The following is a 17,866-nucleotide window of genomic DNA, read 5'->3' as shown; positions in this document are numbered from 1 at the left end:
GTTTCCCCCTGGTTCCAGTCGAGATACTCTCACCGGATCACTACAACCGCTACAACTTGCAAGGCGAAGTTCACATTATCGACGATGACAGCCAAAGGTAGGCTTGTATCTGGTTGTCTTGCTAGCTTGTAGCTAAGTTAATTAGTGAAGAAACACATCACAAAAACCGTCACTGGAAAAATGATAAAACTGTACAGCAAAGGGAAAAATGAACAACTGTTTAAACAACCTGCCGCCTCTCTTTAGTCTCTCACCTCTATCTATTTTTGACCAAACAGTCTTTTATCAACAACATTTTTACATGTGAAAACAATTACAAGGGGAACAAACTGCAGACATGAAGCAAACCAACCCCCCTCCAAAATATATACCCTTCATATATATCTAAACTATGCAATCATAATGTCTAGTTGTGTAGTAGTTCTGTAATAAAGTTCTATTATCACAAAATGTTCCTAAATGTCGCCAGCAAAAGTCATAAACTCTATTCATAATGTCTGGCTGGAGAAACATCCGATAATGAAGAGGGAACACCTCAACCCTGTTGAACAACTTCATTTTCAAATATCAATTCCTACTGAAATATATTATCAAACCCACAGCCAGTGTGGTCAACATACCATGCCGATGATATATTTCTTATGTTTGAATTAGGTTGTTTTGTCTTTCACCTGAAGCCAGCAGCAAAGATGTTAAGAGATTAGCTCGGCTACTCCTGTTGGTGACGTGACCCTCACCTTACAGGTCATAGTGGTCCATCCAGAGTCTCCCATTCCCAGTCCTTATGCTTCGCTATATGTTAACTAGCTGTAGCTTCATATTTAAAGTGCACACATGAGAGTGATATCAGTTTTCTCATCTAACTCTCAGCAAGAAAGTAAATTTCCCAAAATGCAAAATGTTGAGCTATTCCTTTAAACAGTAGCCTACATCATTACTCCCATACATGTTGGATCAAGGTGTATTTCTGGGATTTGTGCGCTTTTGAATGTTTGTAACCTTGAAAGGGCCGTCTTTTTGGAGGGGGGCTTTTACTTGTTTGTGAGACAAGGTTTCCCCCAATCCATGGTGTTGACAAGTATGTTGCACACCCTCTTACATTCATGTGATCTTGATGGAAATCTCTGGTCCTCTCTTCACACACACAGAGAGAAAGAGAGCGCGACTTTGAAAGCTGTCAGCAGCAGCAGCAGCAGCAGCAGCATCGGGCTGTTTCAGGACTCTGGACAGTTCCTCCACAGAGACCTGCAGAGTGTTCAAACCGGAGGCTCTCACCTCGCCACAAAGTCTGACTGCACGGGACGCCAAGAGTCCAACACTGAGGTCTGCCACTCGCAGACTATGGTGTGTGTGTGTGTGTGTGTGTGTGTGTGTGTGTGTGTGTGTGTGATGAGTCCACTGAGTCACCCCTTCCCCCACATATACGCATATCATCCACCCAGAGCCATTCTATCTGTATGGAAATTTGGGCTCCACAGCTGGAATCCCACAAAGCACTGTCATCTACTAATAGTTATTATCTCTTTGGCCTGCTCCCTCACAAAAAACCCTGCAATACAAGCACATCGCATCTTTATGGTAATGCCCTACAATATAGCCCCAAGCTATGGTGCATAGACCTTTGTTATCATTACGATAATTCCCATTCTCACTTGACTCCTCATTACACCAGTGAAACTGCTCGGGGTTGGATATAGACAAATTCCTGCATCTTTCTTTATTACACTGTAGCGTACAGTGTTGATGCACAAAACTTAAACTCTCAAAATAAACACAGTCAGGCTGTCGGTATAATGACAATTAAGCATAAAAGTTGTCATTATGAATTAGACGTAGAGAGGCCTGTGTGCGTATTTGTTGTAGATATCATCATATCATGTTATTTTTACAAATCTCTTATTTTTACAAGTCCTAATTAATAATTTCAAGCAAGCTGAAATTGAAAAACTAACTAAATAAGTTGACTATGGGCCTTGTGGTGAGATTTTTTGTCAACTAGGTCAAGAATGAACTTAAAATCTTGACAAAATTAGTTTTTATTTTATGTGTGTGAAGGGTTTTCTCTGATCTAACGCAGTGTGAAACAAAGTTCATTGCTTTTAACACACATTTTATTATTTCATATGTAATTTTGTACACATTTGCCATATTGTGATATAAATATTGACATTAGAAAAATATTATTATTATAATATAGATTTTGGCCATATCACCAAGGCCTAGAGGTAAACTTGAATATACCAGATCTCAGATTAAAGTTAAATTTTATGTTTTTTTCACACGGGGAGATGAAGAAAAGCTGCTTTACTCAGATCATCATGATGGTGAAATCTGGCTTCTGTACATCCTCGGCCTAATCTTCAGCACATCCTTTGCATTCACCTACACTTGTGATGTGCATTTTACTTTTTCATTTGTATTTATATATTTTTTTATCTTATCCTTTCTTCTAATTCTTATTTTTTTGCAAAACTTTAGGAATATGCCACATTGTATTTTATTTATTTATTCACCTTTATTTTAACAGGAAGTCCAATTGAGATCAAAATCTCTTTTGCAAGAGATACCTGGCCAAGGTAGCAGCCATACAAAATCACAACACAATACAATAACATGATATAGAATAAATCCCATAAAACAGAAGAACAGCAGTTTAACTCAGTGGCCTCTCAAGAAAAAACAAACATGTTTCTAATTTTAAGTCTTTTTGTAAATGATTCCATGCCCAAGGTGCATAGTAGGAAAATGCAGTTTTCCCCCAGATCTGTCATAACCCAGGGTTCATTTCACAACACAAATGACTTGTTTATGTGACAGATAAACCTTTGAATCCTTCTTCTTCTTCTTCTCTGATTTGGTATGGCGTCCACATTGAAAAGAGGCTGAATTTGCCAGAGGTTTCCTCCTCAGGTTTTCCACAATCAAATCAGCAGCAGAGCAGGTGATTTACCACACATGCCTGCCATGATGATGAGCTTTAGGGTCAGCTTCTATGCAAGAAGCAAAGCACAGAGAGACCCGGACCCTCGCCGTGTCCTTGCGTCTCCTCATGAATGCCCACACAAGGCCTCTGGATTGACACAAAAAAGTAATTGCGGAGTGATTGGCACAGCTTGTCCCGTGCAGCCTGCGTCCCGCACTTGAAGGCTCTCCTCGGAGCACCCTCATTGTCACACAGCCTTTTAGCACCTTTGTTCCTGCCTTCCCCTAGGACCTCACAGCTCACCATTGGCAGATGAGTCCCTGTCTGTGACAAAAGGGTCCCTGCGCTCAGCCTCATTTGATGCAGTGATGAACTCCCCCCCCCCCCCCCCACTCCCTGCCTCCCTCACACACACACACACACACACACACACACACACACACACACATATTGCACGCCACCTCCTGCGAGAAGAAATGTTCCGTTTAGCGGTGGAGGATGTGGGGGTCAGGACCCAGGGGTGGGCTTTTAGGAGACAAATAAACATCAGAGCAGGAGAGGAGTGATGTCTTGTTTACACATTAGTAACCATTTAGCAAGTCTCACTGTTTCCACTGCGTCTCTCCGGTGGCCTCTCAAACAGCTCATCTTCCTCTTTTGTTGTCTTTGCAGCTCAAAAAAACAGTCAGGATCAACACTGTGAATGATTTGAACAGTCTGAGTTGATCTTGATTAGGACCTGAGCTGCTATAAATGACAATAAGTCAGTTAGAATAGGTATCAAGTTTCTAATAAATAACTGTGACTCATCCAGGATGTTGGAAAGATGCAGAATAATTAGCCAGCAGCACTTCTCCCTGTGATTGTCATCAACAACAGTCTCTCCACATTTTGCTCCGCTCTTACCCTTGCACTGTTAATTTTTGTGATACCCAATCAGGCAAACACACACACATGCACACACAAACTGCATCTTTCTAATACCATCTAATGAGGTGATGACCAACCACTTGTTATAATTGCTTCAGTCTCCTTTTAATTTTCAAGCTTATTAATCATATGTAGAGTTATTTAAGAATGCATAAATTAATCTTAGATTAAAAAGCCTATCAAAGCCTCAAAACAATTAAAGAGTAAGGTAAGATTTCCCCTGGGCTGGCACTTTTATTTTAATAGAGTGTTCAGGTGATTATCATACTTTGATGCAGCACTGTGATTAATGCAGACACACTTTTAAATGAGCTGTTCTCTCTTGCACAAAAAAAGGGTAGAGTAAGCAGGAGCCTGATAATGACCTCACTGACTTTTTGGGGGCTACTTTTCCCCACATAGGCACTCATATAACATCTATTGAATCTGTAAATGTCACATTTAGATATGGATTTCATCTAAAAAATCTGCAGTGTTGGATTTTAAGGTTTTATTTGCTGTTTCTATAGTTGAACAGAATTCAACATTTTAGGTCATTTCATTCCAGTTGGAGTTGTTCACACTGTCAGTAAAGCTTTGAATTTATCTGATAGCAACAATGACTTTTAATTAAGAAGTCTGTATTGATGACAATCGAGGTTCAACAGGTCAATAATCAATAGATAAACAGATGGAGGAGATATTGAAATTTGCTCTTTTGACGTGAGGAGACGCCTCAAGTTGTACCACCGTCTGTTCACTTCTATGGACTCTCAATAATATAAGATTTATACTGCATCTCTTTGACATTGATCTCACTTATCAAACTTGTTTAATCCCAAAGGAAAATAGATTATTGTTTATTATATTTTCAGCTGAAGAAAAAAAATTACAATTTAGGCATTAAGTCAGTCTTAAGTAAAGGTTTCCCATTTTCATTTTTAAATACGATGCGACATAATAATAATAACAGTGATATATAGTTAGTTCATTTTTAGTGACAGACTCGAAGTCCATTAAAAAAAAAAAGAAACTACAAAACATACATTAAAATATTTAAAAACTGGCATATTTTTTTTATTATTATTATAAAAGACAGTTATAATGTTTCCACAGGGGTGACTGGTATCGTATAACACTAAAACGAAACTAAATTTGTACATGAGATTTCTCAATAGAGTCTGGAAAGTGTTGCATTACAGAACAACTCGCTTGCACTACACCAACTGGGTTTCATTGTTAATGAACAAGTTGTTCATTAGCATTTTGATTTGCATTAATAACTGTTTTACGATCAACTTATTGTTTTAATAGACCAGATATTATTATTATTATTATAATTTCAAAATTAGCCCCGCCAAATATATTTATTTAAATTAACAATACATCTCTTGAAATGAGCTAATAATGATGGGACAAATTGTCCTTATATTGCTGTTGTCCAGCTCTGTACCACATGGAGCCAACAGGACCAACAGGACCGTCTCCTGTTTCCTTTCATCAATATTACATCAGTGCTCGTGCGCTGCGCGTGTCTGCCAAAATGATCCAAAGCTTTTATTGACTTTAAGAAGTTAAACGCTTTATGTCCGCATTGTTCCTCTGTCTGATCTTTTCTATTTCTTTCTCGGAGGAGAAAAAACAAAACAAAGCTCAGATCACATGTGACCTCTATATGGAGCAGCTGGTTATTGTCAAAACGCATGTAGGCGAAGTGTCGCTTGTAAAGGATGAATCCGTGGGAACCGGGCACGTGTTGAAGGCCTGCGAGCTGGAGATCCACCAGCAGGCCCTGAATGACTGACTGAATGACTGACTGACTGACTGCATGCACAAACACACACACAACAATCACACAACAATGTGTCCGAGGCTCCCTGCTGTTTTTTAGCGGAATGCCAAATCCCACTGCAGCCTCCTCCTCCGTGCGTAATGTCAATAACATTGTTTTTTTTCCCAAAAAGGAAAAGTGCAAAAGAATTAATTAAATGCAATACACGATACGATACAACTTTATTGTCAGTTTGCACTGAAATTCATTTTGCATCCATAGGCAGCTCAGTTTGAGAAAAAGTATACAATAGACATGTTACCATAGACAGACAGGCAAGTAACACCCATCAGACAAAAAACAAAACACATCACAATTATTCATACATAAACCATTACAAAATTACCATCTGTCCTCTGCATTTACATGTATATATGGTGACACAATGGAGGATTAATGTGAATCTTTTTAATTTAGAATAAGCTGCATTAAAACAACATGTTTTAGTTACTGTTTTTATTTGATATAATTGGAGAAAACACTTGATCCTATATCCTCCTGGGAACCAAGTAAAAAAAAAGTCTTCCAGTTACTTTTTTTGTGTGATTTCCTTCCTATTTAGGGTTAAAAGAAAATCTTACAATTTAGGCTTTTTGAACTTTATTTTTTTATTTTACAGCATGTCCACTGTAGTGGACTACACGACTATTTCAGTGTGAAAAAACAAAAAAAAATAACAGATTATGGCTGTATAGAGTGATATTAAACCAAGAATACATTCAACTTGATTAAAAAAAACACATGCCATATCACTGGAAAACCCATGATGTCCTCTTTTACAATACACCAGGGGTTGATAGAGTAAGACAAAAGTGTAGAAGGATATGCATGTGGACAAATGTCCACTACAGTGGACACATGTCAATGGGCTGGGTCTCAGGAGGATATAGGTCTTTATGCCATATTTGCACTATCTGTTTATATCATGTTTATAGCTTATTTTGTATATTGTATATTGGTAAAAAATTCAGGTTTTTTATTCTTATTTTATTCTAACGTTTTTATCTATTCTTTTGTTATTATACTGTTTAACTTGCACCAACAAAACCAAAGCAAATTCCTAGTGTATACCTCTTACACCTGGCAATAAACACGATTCTGATTCTGATTCTGATTCTGATGTGTATACCTGCAGGCTGCTATAAGACCAACCATCTACATTGGTCATGAATCTATAGTTAATGCAGTCTGTCTGTGTTTTTGGAGTGGGAGTGCCTTTGCCATAAGTTTTGGCGTCACCTGATTGCTGTGTGTGTGTGTGTCGTATAGAGAGAGGGGGCTGTACTACAGTCTGCCTGCCATGTGGACGCACAGCCTGCTGCTGCTGCTGCTGGAGCAACACAAACCATCCACACACACAGAGAGAAGAGAGGAGGAGGAGGAGGAGAGCAGGAGGAGGCGGTGCTGCACGGACAAACTGCGTCCCACTCTCCTAAGAGCAAACATCTTTACGTCCCCACCAGCTCAGGCTATACACACACTTCTCATCGCTCCGACTTTCACTTGATCACAGCTTTCTCATTCAGGACGGAGGGGAGCTGCATGCGTGGACATTAAGAGGTGAGTTTTTGGAAACGGATCTCTGTGTTTGTGTCATGTTTATTTGTTCATTTGCTTATTTGTTTTGCACAATTTAAGACTGCAAATAAATAAATGAATAATATACAGTGCAGGAAGAGGCAAAAAAAAAAACACTGGGTTTATCTGAAGCCTCCATCTATAGAGACAAGATTAATATAAAGAAACAATATGACTACATAATAGTGATAACAAACAATTAGGACAAGATATATATAATAACAACAATAATGACTTTTAGACATCTATAACAACATGTTTTACGACATGTTTTACGCACAGTTTGTAAATATTTTAAATGGAGTTTTGAGTGCAAGGAATATGTAAGTTGACCACAAACATATTGCTTAATAAGGAGCTGATTTTATTCTTAAGGATCGGTCTGGAAATAAAATAAAGAATAAAAGGCCTCTCTTTATCTTTATCTTTTATTCGGATCTCCATTAGCTGTGGCTGAAGCCCAGCTATTCTTCCTGGAAAAAAATCACTTTGAACTGTTTTAGGCTACATTTCAATACATAATTACATACAATCTTTACCAACAATGACTACAACATCAAAAGCGACAGCAACAAAACACAACTGTTTCTATGTTTAGCACACTGACCTGCTATGAAATAATAAACCAAAAGGCTCCATTAAAGTGTTATTATAAGTGTTTATTATGACAAAATCTCACATCTTAATGTCAAACTCTGCAGCTTCCAGGCCTGAAGTTGCAGGCAAATGTAAATATTTTAAGTGGAGTTTTGAGTGCAAGGAATATATCATTTGACCACAAACTTAATAAGGAGCTGATTTTATTCTTATGGATTGGTCTGAAAATAAAATAAATAATAAAAGGCCTCTCTCTGTTTCTATATGTTTAGCACACTGACCTGCTATGAAATAATAAACCTAAAAGGCTCCATTAAAGTGTTATTATAAAGCTTTTACTAATTGAGCTTGTTATTATGACAAAATTCTCACATCTTAAATGTCAAACTCTGCAGCTTCCAGGCCTCCAAGGATTTTGTGTTTGTATCATGACTTCTATATATCTATTATAACATGTTTTACGCACAGTTTGTTGGGATTATACCTTGCAATTATTCAGAATTTAAATCTGCTGTTAACAGTAAAAAAAAAAAAAGGTTGAAGTTGCAGGCAAATGTAAATATTTTAAGTGTAGTTTTGAGTGCAAGGAATATATAAGTGGACCACAAACACAATATTGCTTAATAAGGACATGATTTTATTCTTAAGGATTGAAAAATCAAAAAAATAAAAGGCCTGTAATGTCCTCTCTGTTTCTATATGTTGAGCACACTGACCTGCTATGAAATAATAAACCAAAAGGCACCATTAAAGTGTTATTATAAAGCTTTTACTAATTGAGCTTGTTATTATGACAAAATCTCTTAATGTCAAACTCTGCAGCTTCCAGGTCTGAAGTTGCAGGCAAATGTAAATAAGTGGAGTTTTGAGTGCAAGGAATATATAAGTTGACCACAAACATATTGCTTAATAAAGAGCTGATTTTATTCTTAAGGATAAAAATGGCCTGTAATGTCCTCTGTTTCTATGTTTAGCACACTGACCTGCTATGTAACAATAAACTAAAAAGGCTCCATTAAAGTGTTATTATAAAGCTTTACTAATTTGAGGTATGTTTATTATGACAAAATCTCACATCTTAATGTCTGCAGCTTCCAGTGCCTCCAAGGATGGACTCCATCATACCTGCAGGACGAGACTCCAGCAGCTCCTCCTCGCCACCAAGCTCCAAACAGGAGCTGTCCTATCCGACCAAGAACCTGAAGCCCAACCAGGTGTCTGAGACGGTGCTGTACGGAATACCCATCGTGTCTCTGGTGATCGATGGCCAGGAGAGACTTTGCCTCGCTCAGATCTCCAACACGCTGCTGAAGACCTACAGCTACAACGAGATCCACAACCGGCGCGTGGCTCTGGGCATCACCTGCGTGCAGTGCACACCTGTCCAGCTGGAGATCCTGCGGAGAGCCGGAGCCATGCCCATCTCGTCCAGACGCTGCGGGATGATCACCAAACGCGAGGCCGAGAGACTCTGTAAGTCGTTTTTAGGAGCTCACGCGCCGCCTAAACTTCCAGAGAATTTCGCCTTTGATGTCACCCACGAGTGCGCGTGGGGGTCGCGAGGCAACTTCATCCCGGCCAGGTACAACAGCTCCAGAGCCAAGTGCATCAAGTGTTCCTATTGCAACATGTATTTCTCTCCGAATAAATTCATATTTCACTCGCATCGCACGCCTGAGTCTAAATACACGCAGCCAGATGCGGCTAACTTTAACTCGTGGAGGAGACATCTGAAGTTAACGGAGAAAGCAGGTCAGACAGATGTGCTGCACGCGTGGGAGGACGTGAAGGCCATGTTCAACGGAGGCAGCAGGAAGAGGACGTTGCCAGGCAGCGGATCTGATCACTCGTCTTTGAAATCACACAACCGGCCGAGAGAGTCTAACTCAGAGATACCCGCAAAGATGCTGAGCTGCGAGGACAACCGGAGCATGGTGAGTCCTCGCAGCTACCCGGTGATCCCGGTGCCCAGTAAAGGCTTCGGGATGCTGCAGAAGATCCCGCCGCCGCTGTTCCCTCACCCGTACGGGTTCCCAGCGTTCGGCTTGTGTCCGCAGCAGAAGAAAGACGACGGGCTGCTGCTGGGAGAGCAGAGTAAAGCGGGTCTACCGGGCGTCCTGTGGCCCGGTACCGGTACCACTAAAGACACCTATCACTCCTTCCCCATGTTCTGGCCCGCCGCCATGCCTCAATACAAACCACAGCCGCCGCCAGAGCTGCTGCTGTGTCCGCCTACTACCAGACAGAGCGACATGGACAGCGACCGGAGCACCAACACGTCTAAAGACAGCCTGGTGGTGCTGGAGAACGAGCGCTGCTCCAGCTCCAGCACTCAGTCTCAGTCTGCGCGTAACAACGACGACGACAAGTCCGGAGACGAGGCGAGGCCGCTGGAGCTGGTGGACGGGATGACCCCGACGACCCTGACCCTGCAGGCGAACCCCCGGAAGATCAGCTACGTCTCCGCGTTCAGACCCGTCATCAAAGACGCGGACTGCATCGCCAAGCTGTACGGTAACAGCCGGGCAGTGACGTACAACAACGGCTGCACCAACGGCTCCAACTGCCGCTCCACCAACGGCTATTTATCGCCTGATTTTTTAAGCGAGAGCTCGAGCTACCGGTCCATGTCTCCGTGTGTGGACAGCGAGGGCGAGCCGGACGTGGACGTGGAGACAAATAAGACAGTAGAGGAGGAAGAGGAGGAGGAGGAGGACGACTCCAGGCCTCTGTCCTCCTCGGTGTGTCCTCCTCGGTCTCCTCCTCACAGCGTTTCACCAAACGACTCAGACTCCAAGAAGAGCAGCAGCAGCGGCCTGGTGGTGCTGGTGGACTCCCAGAACACGAGCCTCCTCCAGGTGGCCCAGTCCTCTGACAGAGAACTGCACAACAAGCAGTTATCAGAGAGCCACATAGCTGCGACTTTTACTGAAGTGAGTGACTTATAGCTGAGAAACACTGGCGATAATACAAGCTGTATAATATCTCTCTCTCTCTCTTTCTTTCTCTCTACAAGTGGGTTTTCTTTTCCTTGGCTTGTGTGTATTTATTTTAAACAGATACATCTGTGTTGAAATGTGTCTTTTATGTTAAAAAACAGTGTTGAACAAGCATGTCCACAACATTTAGAAGAAAAAAAAAATCAACCCTTTAAATAAAAATATATCTACACCTCAACTTAGAGTATAATTTTAATTATTATTAATTTTAGATTTTATTTTAATTAATTATAATTATTTTTATTTATTTATTATTTTATATATTTTTATTTATTTATTTATATATTTTATAATATTTCTTCTTGTAATTTTAAGAGTTGAAAGAAGTGGAGTATAATTTTAATTATTAATTTTAGTTTTTATTTTAATTCATTATAATTGTTTGTATTCATTTATTATTTTATATATTTCTATTTATTATATATTTTATCTTATTTTATTATATTTACAAACTTCTTGTAATTTTTAAGAGTTGAAAGAAGTGGAGTATAATTTTAATTATTAATTTTAGATTTTATTTTATTTTATTATATTTCTTCCTGTATTTTTAAGAGTTGAAAGAAGTGGTGATTGTGTCTTCTATAGGTGTACACACCGGAGAGGGGTGAGCTGCAACAAAGGAGTCCGTATCAGTTCAGACCTGCACATTACAAGACTGGAGTACTTACAACAAATGGTTAGACTTTTTTCTCTGCTTTTTTTATAAAAAAAAATAAAATAAAAAAAAGAAAGAAATTTCGCTGTATTAAAAAAAAAAAAAGAAAGAAAGAAAAGGGGGTAAAATTACATCGATTTATTTTCTCTTAAGATGAGAGTGCAAGTAAAGAAGAGCCGTCTTCCACAGTGGAGGAGATCGAAACGAAATCTTATAATGAACAAAGCAGCAGCGACGAGAACCAGCGAGAGCCGGATGAAGGTAAGTTACAAACCGAGGTCCGACGATAGGATTTATAATCTGTTATTATGAGCTCCAAGTTTTAAGAGATAGCTCTAATTTGTTTTTTTTGCAGATAGAGGAATATAATTTAATTTCTGTGTGTTCAGGCGAGGACGCGCCAGCCAGAGCTCCTCCAACACAAAGAGCCATAGAAAGTCTGGCCAAAGGTAAGATGATATCTTACTGTTAGATAAAAGGATTGACAGATAACTAACCTTTAAAAAAAATATTATTATTATTATTATTAATATTATTATTATTATTATCACATTATTTATTGTTATTATTATTTCCTAAATATTTAGTATTATTATGATTATTATCATGATTATTATTATTATTTTCACATTATTTATTATTATTATTACCCAAATATTTATTGTTATTTTTACTATCATCATTTAATAAAATGTATTTTTTTTTAAAAACTATATCATTAACCTTTTTTTTTACTGAATTTTAAAAAGATGGAAAATTCTTAAAAATTGTTTTATCTCTGCTTTTGCCTTAAGGCAGATTCTTTGGCTTTTGTCCCAAAAAAGAAAACATAAAAAAGGATTTTTTTTTTTACTGCAGGCCCAGGAAGACCTGCTCTGAATAGTCGGTGTAAATGATGGTGTCCTCATCACTGTCATTAAAAATAGAAAAACTGTCCTAGAAGGAAGATGATGCAAAAGCCTGCTGTACCTTTCCTCCTCCTCCAACGTCCTCTATTTCTGTCTGCTTTCTAGAAGAACTACAGAAGCAGCTGTTAGAGCAAGTTGAGCTGAGGAAAAAGCTGGAACGTGAATTTCAAAACTTGAAAGGTAAGCTAAATTCTGCAACAGAGCTTTTTTTCCACACTAGTTTGCCTTTTTTTTATTACCACAGCAGAGACTCAAAAGTCGTTCTGGTGCATGTTAAGTGTTGCTCTTCCGTCATGTTTGTGATTCAGGCTAAAAACATGAACCCTTTCCACGCCATGACCAAATCCACCTCAGCACTGGCATGCATGTGCTCTTCTCTAAATCTGTTAAAGGGCATCATTCCTCCAAAAATGCTAAGTGGTTCAGGGGCACACACACCCCTGGGAAGAAGTGCTTTCAAAACCCCTTTTAGATTTGAGGGGATTATGATTTTAACCTTCTGTCCAAAAACATCCATGCATCCTTAGAAAATACTTCTCTGTAGGAGACAAAGTGCAGATATTTTTGTGCTCAATTTAACTTACAGAAACATGGATACAGTGAGTGCAAATAACTTGTTTTAAATAGATATGCACAAAATTTAAAAAAAAAAAGATATGTAGCTGAGGAGAATGTCAGTATTACTAAATTGAAATATCAGAACTGATATTAAGCTGCTTTATGGCAACACAATGACAAATGTGACAGAAAATATATGTCTGCATTTATACATTCAGAACATCTGCATTCATGTGACTTTATTTAAAAACTCAACACTGGTGCTGTAAAGATCTTAATTCTTAATACGAAACTATATCCACGTCCAGAAGAAGCAGCTGTCTATATGGAAAGCTTCATGTGAATCTCAGGTGAAAGCTGAGAGGTGACAAAACACCACTCACAAGTCTGACTGCTGCAGTATTTTTAACACATTTTCAAACAACAACTTGGCAACAGCTTCTCTCCACAATGCTTGGCAACATCTCACCCATTCAACTCTGTTCACATTCTGTTTTGCTAGAAAGATAATTGATGAGACTCTCATTAAAATGGAGAAAGGATGCAATGCACAGAAGAGAGCAGCGGGAAAAATCAACAGTATCCCAAAGATGGATAGTTTGTAAAACTTCATTTAATTGTGCAAAATCTCACATCTACAGAAAGGGAAAAACAGGGAACTCTGTCATGTTGTACAAATAAATAGTCTTTATCAAAATGGTTACATTACTAGACGTGCACATATAATCCAGATCAGTCTTCATCAGCTTTTGGGTGTAAATAAACATCATACACTTATAATACAGCATACAGGATACTGATCATTTTACCAGCAAAATATCTCAAATATGACGCGTTGTTTATTTTTTTAAATTATATTTATTTTGTCTCACCTTTGTGCAACATCACATATGTCAAAGTAAGAAAGATGTCTTAGAAATTAATTCACAATATAAATTGGTTTCTTTAAGTTGTATTTTGGGGTTCTGGATATTATTGTTCCATCACTTTCTTACAAATGTGATATCAGTTCCCATTGATGCATCTTACTCACAGCATAATTTAAAGCTGTGTGTTATATTTACTTAAATACACAAATACACTTTTTTTCTTTCTGCGTTCATTGGAAGTATTTGGATCCAGCTAGTTTAATGAACACAAATTTAGTGACAAGACTGTAGCATTAGACATTCGGTGCAAATGCCTCGGATCTACATTTATTCCACATTTTTATTCCACTTGATGCACTCTTAATTGTCATTAAGGTGGGTTGTTATATGATCAAGTCTAATCTTAGTCTGCAAACGAGACACAATTAAAATACTGACGAAAACATGTTGATTACCACATCAGCACAAATAAACAGGTCCTGATAAAGGACATATTTAGATTTTTCTTAGGTAGTATAAATAAAAGGGGATTAAAGTACTTTTGCAAACTATTGTTCTCTTTACACTTGATCTTTTTTTTTTTAATCATCATTCTTTATCAAACTCTCGCTGCTGCATTCATACAAGACAATGAGGTTATATTTTATAAGAATAACCTATAAATAATTTAAACTGAATTATTTTCTAATTTCTAATCTCCACTATAAAACATAAATGTAAGTATTTCCACACCACAGCATGGTGTTTGCCACAATTAGGAGCCTGTACTGTACATGAGGTCAGTAGCTGGTCGGTCGCTTTATCTTGAGAACAGCGCCCTCTAGAGGCGCTCAGTCTCCGAAGTGTTATCGATGTTCTAAATCTCCTAAAAGCAAGAATTTATAGGGAAGACTTCATCCCACTAACCGCATATCCTTTTTTCTTTATATTTCATATTCACATGAATATTTATGACAAACGTCAGAACAACAAACGTATTTAATTTACAAAGTATTTACAGTTTTTTTTAGGGGTGGAAACTGGCAAAATTAACTAAATTATTATTATTATTATTATTATTATTATTAATTTAATTATTTTTTATTGATGGTTGTGTTTTGTTTTTTTCCACATCACTGACTCAAATCTATGCCTGCCATTTGTTCCTCAGATAATTTTCAGGATCAGATGAAAAGGGAGCTTTCCTACAGGGAGGAGATGGTTCAGCAGCTTCACATCGTCAGAGGTGAGACTAATAAAGCAGAGGGAGCGGATGATGCAGCAGCAGCAGCAGCTTGGATTCACACATTTCGTCGTTTGCCGACGTGATTGATGATGACAGTCTATATATGTGCTCAAAATGCTCTGTGTACACAGGACATCAAGGATTTGCATGGGTTATCTGTATGAGCGTTCATTTATTTTAAAATTGATTTCGAACATGTAGAATACAAAAAAATTAAATAAAAAATAAAGAAAAACAGAATGATCATACCAACAAGTGGACAGTCAGAAACAAGTAGTATTTACATACAATTTATTTACTTGAAAGTGTCCTGTTAATTCACGCCAATGACTTGCACTCATGTGGGAAACACTTCCGGATTTTTCTCACTATTTACTTATGATCAATTTATTAAATTCCATATATATTAATTAAATACAGACCTAGTCTATAACCTGGTGGAAATTACAAATAAACATTTCTTTCTGAGATTTAAATGGATTACCTGCAGGGCACAGTGTGCGTTTTACGTGCAATTTATACATTGGTTATCCAGTTATGCAGGCAGTTGGACCAAGAAAGAGAAACTCATTAGGTTATTCAGCAGAAATTAGAAAGTAATTGTTGTAAAATCAGGTAGAATAGCAGTCAGGATTATATTTAGAGGCTCACCCAGAGGCTCATAGACAGACAATTAACTGTCCCACGGTCGATCCAAACATGTTTGGAGCATGACCTTGAATCAATTCATCCTATTATTGTGTAATTGTGTTTAACTCAAACATGTCCTAATGCAAATACTTTAATATATTTATATGTTTTATTATATTATTTTATTATATTTATTATTTTATTATATTAAAATTGTATTTATTTTATTTTTTAACTCAAACATTCCTAATGCAAATACTTGAATATATATATTTTTTATTATATTATTTTATTATATTAAAATTGTATTACATTTATTATTTTATTTTATTTTATTTTATATTATATAATATTATATATATATATATATTCAATAAGGCTGATTTGCCCCCACATGCTGGTACACTATTGATTGTTTCATCTCCTTCTTCTTAGAAGCTCACGACGCTTTACACCATTTCTCGTGTAAGATGTTGACTCCTCGCCACTGCAACGGATCCTGCTCCTTCAAATCTCCTCTGATGCCACCCTGAAGCACATCACTACACATTTATATGACCAGGAAACAATATAAAAGGACACATCTATACAGCTTCTGTCAAACCATTGGAGAGAACCTCCGAGGAATCAAGTTGAAAGAAGATTGTAATTATACTTGTAGTATTTTAAAATGTGTATCTCCACCCTCAGCATTTATGTAACCATCTTTACAGTGTAATTTGTTTTACTGAAATGATACCATTGATGATATTTATTATTTGTGGCAAAGTGCAATGACAATGTATGTATCTTGTAATAGTTATAGGTTGTTATCTCGGTTTTTTTGTTGTCAATAATAGCAGCTTTGACTAGCCAATTCATTGCTCCTTATCCTCTCAGTATTGTGAATTAGCCCACTATACTTTTGATGTCTTCTTCTTTGCAGCCCAATAGCTTCCTTTGGATGTTATGCACTTTAAACAAATGATGGGAATTACCATAAAATACCTTGTGCATTGAAATAGGCCTACAATATAATTATTTGTAGCCTATTTGTTTCTGAAGATTTACAAAACACAGAAGTTATAGGAGGCTAAACTTGAACATCCGCGACCTTGTAAGTAAAGCGACATATTCTATTAAGAGTAGCCTATTTGTTCATGTAGCCTAATATTTGTTTTCATCGCTAATGAATAAAAAAATGATTTATTAAAAGAAATGTGGATTCTTGCCCCTCGGTGTTGTCAACATGCTTAATTTTCTTCTTTGGCTTGGGTGCATATAACTCTTAATTTTACCCATTTATCTTATAGGAGAAACAAAGCTACCTTTGAATTTATGTGCAACTTTCACCGTTGTGTGTTGAATTACTGAGGCTGTATTGTTTAAAATTAAGAAGATATCCATGAGAAAACACTTTAGGTTTTCTAGGCTGTACCATACGAAAAAAAAATGTCAAATAGGCTATTTATCTGATAAATTAATTAGACAATAGAAAGTCAAATATAGTGGTAATAGTCCAACACAAGTTCTCAGAGCCCGAAGGGATATCTTCAACTTGTAGTTTTTTGTCCAAAATAACAAAAAACACAAATAAGCCTATAGACTATTTAATATTCAGTGATATAAAACAGAAAAAAGTAGCAAATCCTGACATTTAGGGAAACAACAAATGTTTGCCATTTATGCTTGATTACGTAAACGATTAATTGATTATCAAAATAGTTGACCTTTAATTTTCTGTCAATGACTAGCCTAATGAAATAATCGATTAATCGTTGCACCCCGAGATAATATAATATAAAATAATATAATATAATATAATTAATATAATATAATATGATAAATATAATCAGTATAATATAATATAATATAATATAATATAATATAATATAATATAATATAATATAATATAATAGAATAAATAGAATAAATAGAATAGAATAGAATAGAATAAAATAGAATAGAATAGAATAGAATGCAATATAATATAATACAATATAATATAATATAATATAATATGATATGATATGATATGATATAATATAATATAATATAATATAATATAACATAATATAATATAATATATATATCTCACATCTATATATATATATAAATATATATATAGATGCGAGATATATATATATAGATGTGATATATATATATATATATATATATATATAGATGTGAGATATATATATATTA

General features: G+C 36.8%; 1 protein-coding gene across 4 annotated transcripts; it reads left to right on the top strand.

The window, feature by feature from the left end:
- Positions 1-6,818: 6,818 nt before the first annotated feature.
- On the top strand, positions 6,819-16,886 carry skor1b (SKI family transcriptional corepressor 1b). 4 transcript variants are annotated; one of them, XM_074632789.1, is made up of 8 exons: positions 6,830-7,223; positions 8,930-10,771; positions 11,423-11,513; positions 11,646-11,753; positions 11,882-11,941; positions 12,506-12,580; positions 14,978-15,052; positions 16,121-16,886. In XM_074632789.1, exons 2-8 carry the CDS (start codon positions 8,948-8,950, stop codon positions 16,213-16,215), a joined length of 2,328 nt encoding a protein of 775 aa, XP_074488890.1. In that variant the 5' UTR covers positions 6,830-7,223; positions 8,930-8,947; the 3' UTR covers positions 16,216-16,886. The 4 variants fall into 4 exon arrangements, 3 of the variants coding, with proteins under 3 accessions (XP_074488891.1, XP_074488890.1, XP_074488889.1); XM_074632788.1 differs by having other exon boundaries at positions 6,831-7,223; positions 16,118-16,886; XM_074632790.1 differs by lacking the exons at positions 12,506-12,580; positions 14,978-15,052; positions 16,121-16,886 and adding an exon at positions 12,351-12,484 and having other exon boundaries at positions 6,819-7,223.
- Positions 16,887-17,866: the final 980 nt, after the last annotated feature.

Source organism: Sebastes fasciatus, chromosome 4 (genome assembly GCF_043250625.1).
Source record: "Sebastes fasciatus isolate fSebFas1 chromosome 4, fSebFas1.pri, whole genome shotgun sequence".
In the NCBI taxonomy this organism is placed as follows: domain Eukaryota; kingdom Metazoa; phylum Chordata; class Actinopteri; order Perciformes; family Sebastidae; genus Sebastes; species Sebastes fasciatus.
Note: the sequence above shows the minus strand (reverse complement) of the source record. Positions and strands in the feature narration are given on the sequence as shown.

Excerpts from the sequence above, each read along its gene's own strand:
- skor1b (XM_074632788.1), top strand. The coding sequence starts at position 8,948 with ATGGACTCCATCATACCTGCAGGACGAGACTCCAGCAGCTCCTCCTCG. Across the intron at positions 10,772-11,422 it reads TAGCTGCGACTTTTACTGAA|GTGTACACACCGGAGAGGGG; the intron begins GTGAGTGACTTA and ends TGTCTTCTATAG. Across the intron at positions 12,581-14,977 it reads TGAATTTCAAAACTTGAAAG|ATAATTTTCAGGATCAGATG; the intron begins GTAAGCTAAATT and ends TTTGTTCCTCAG.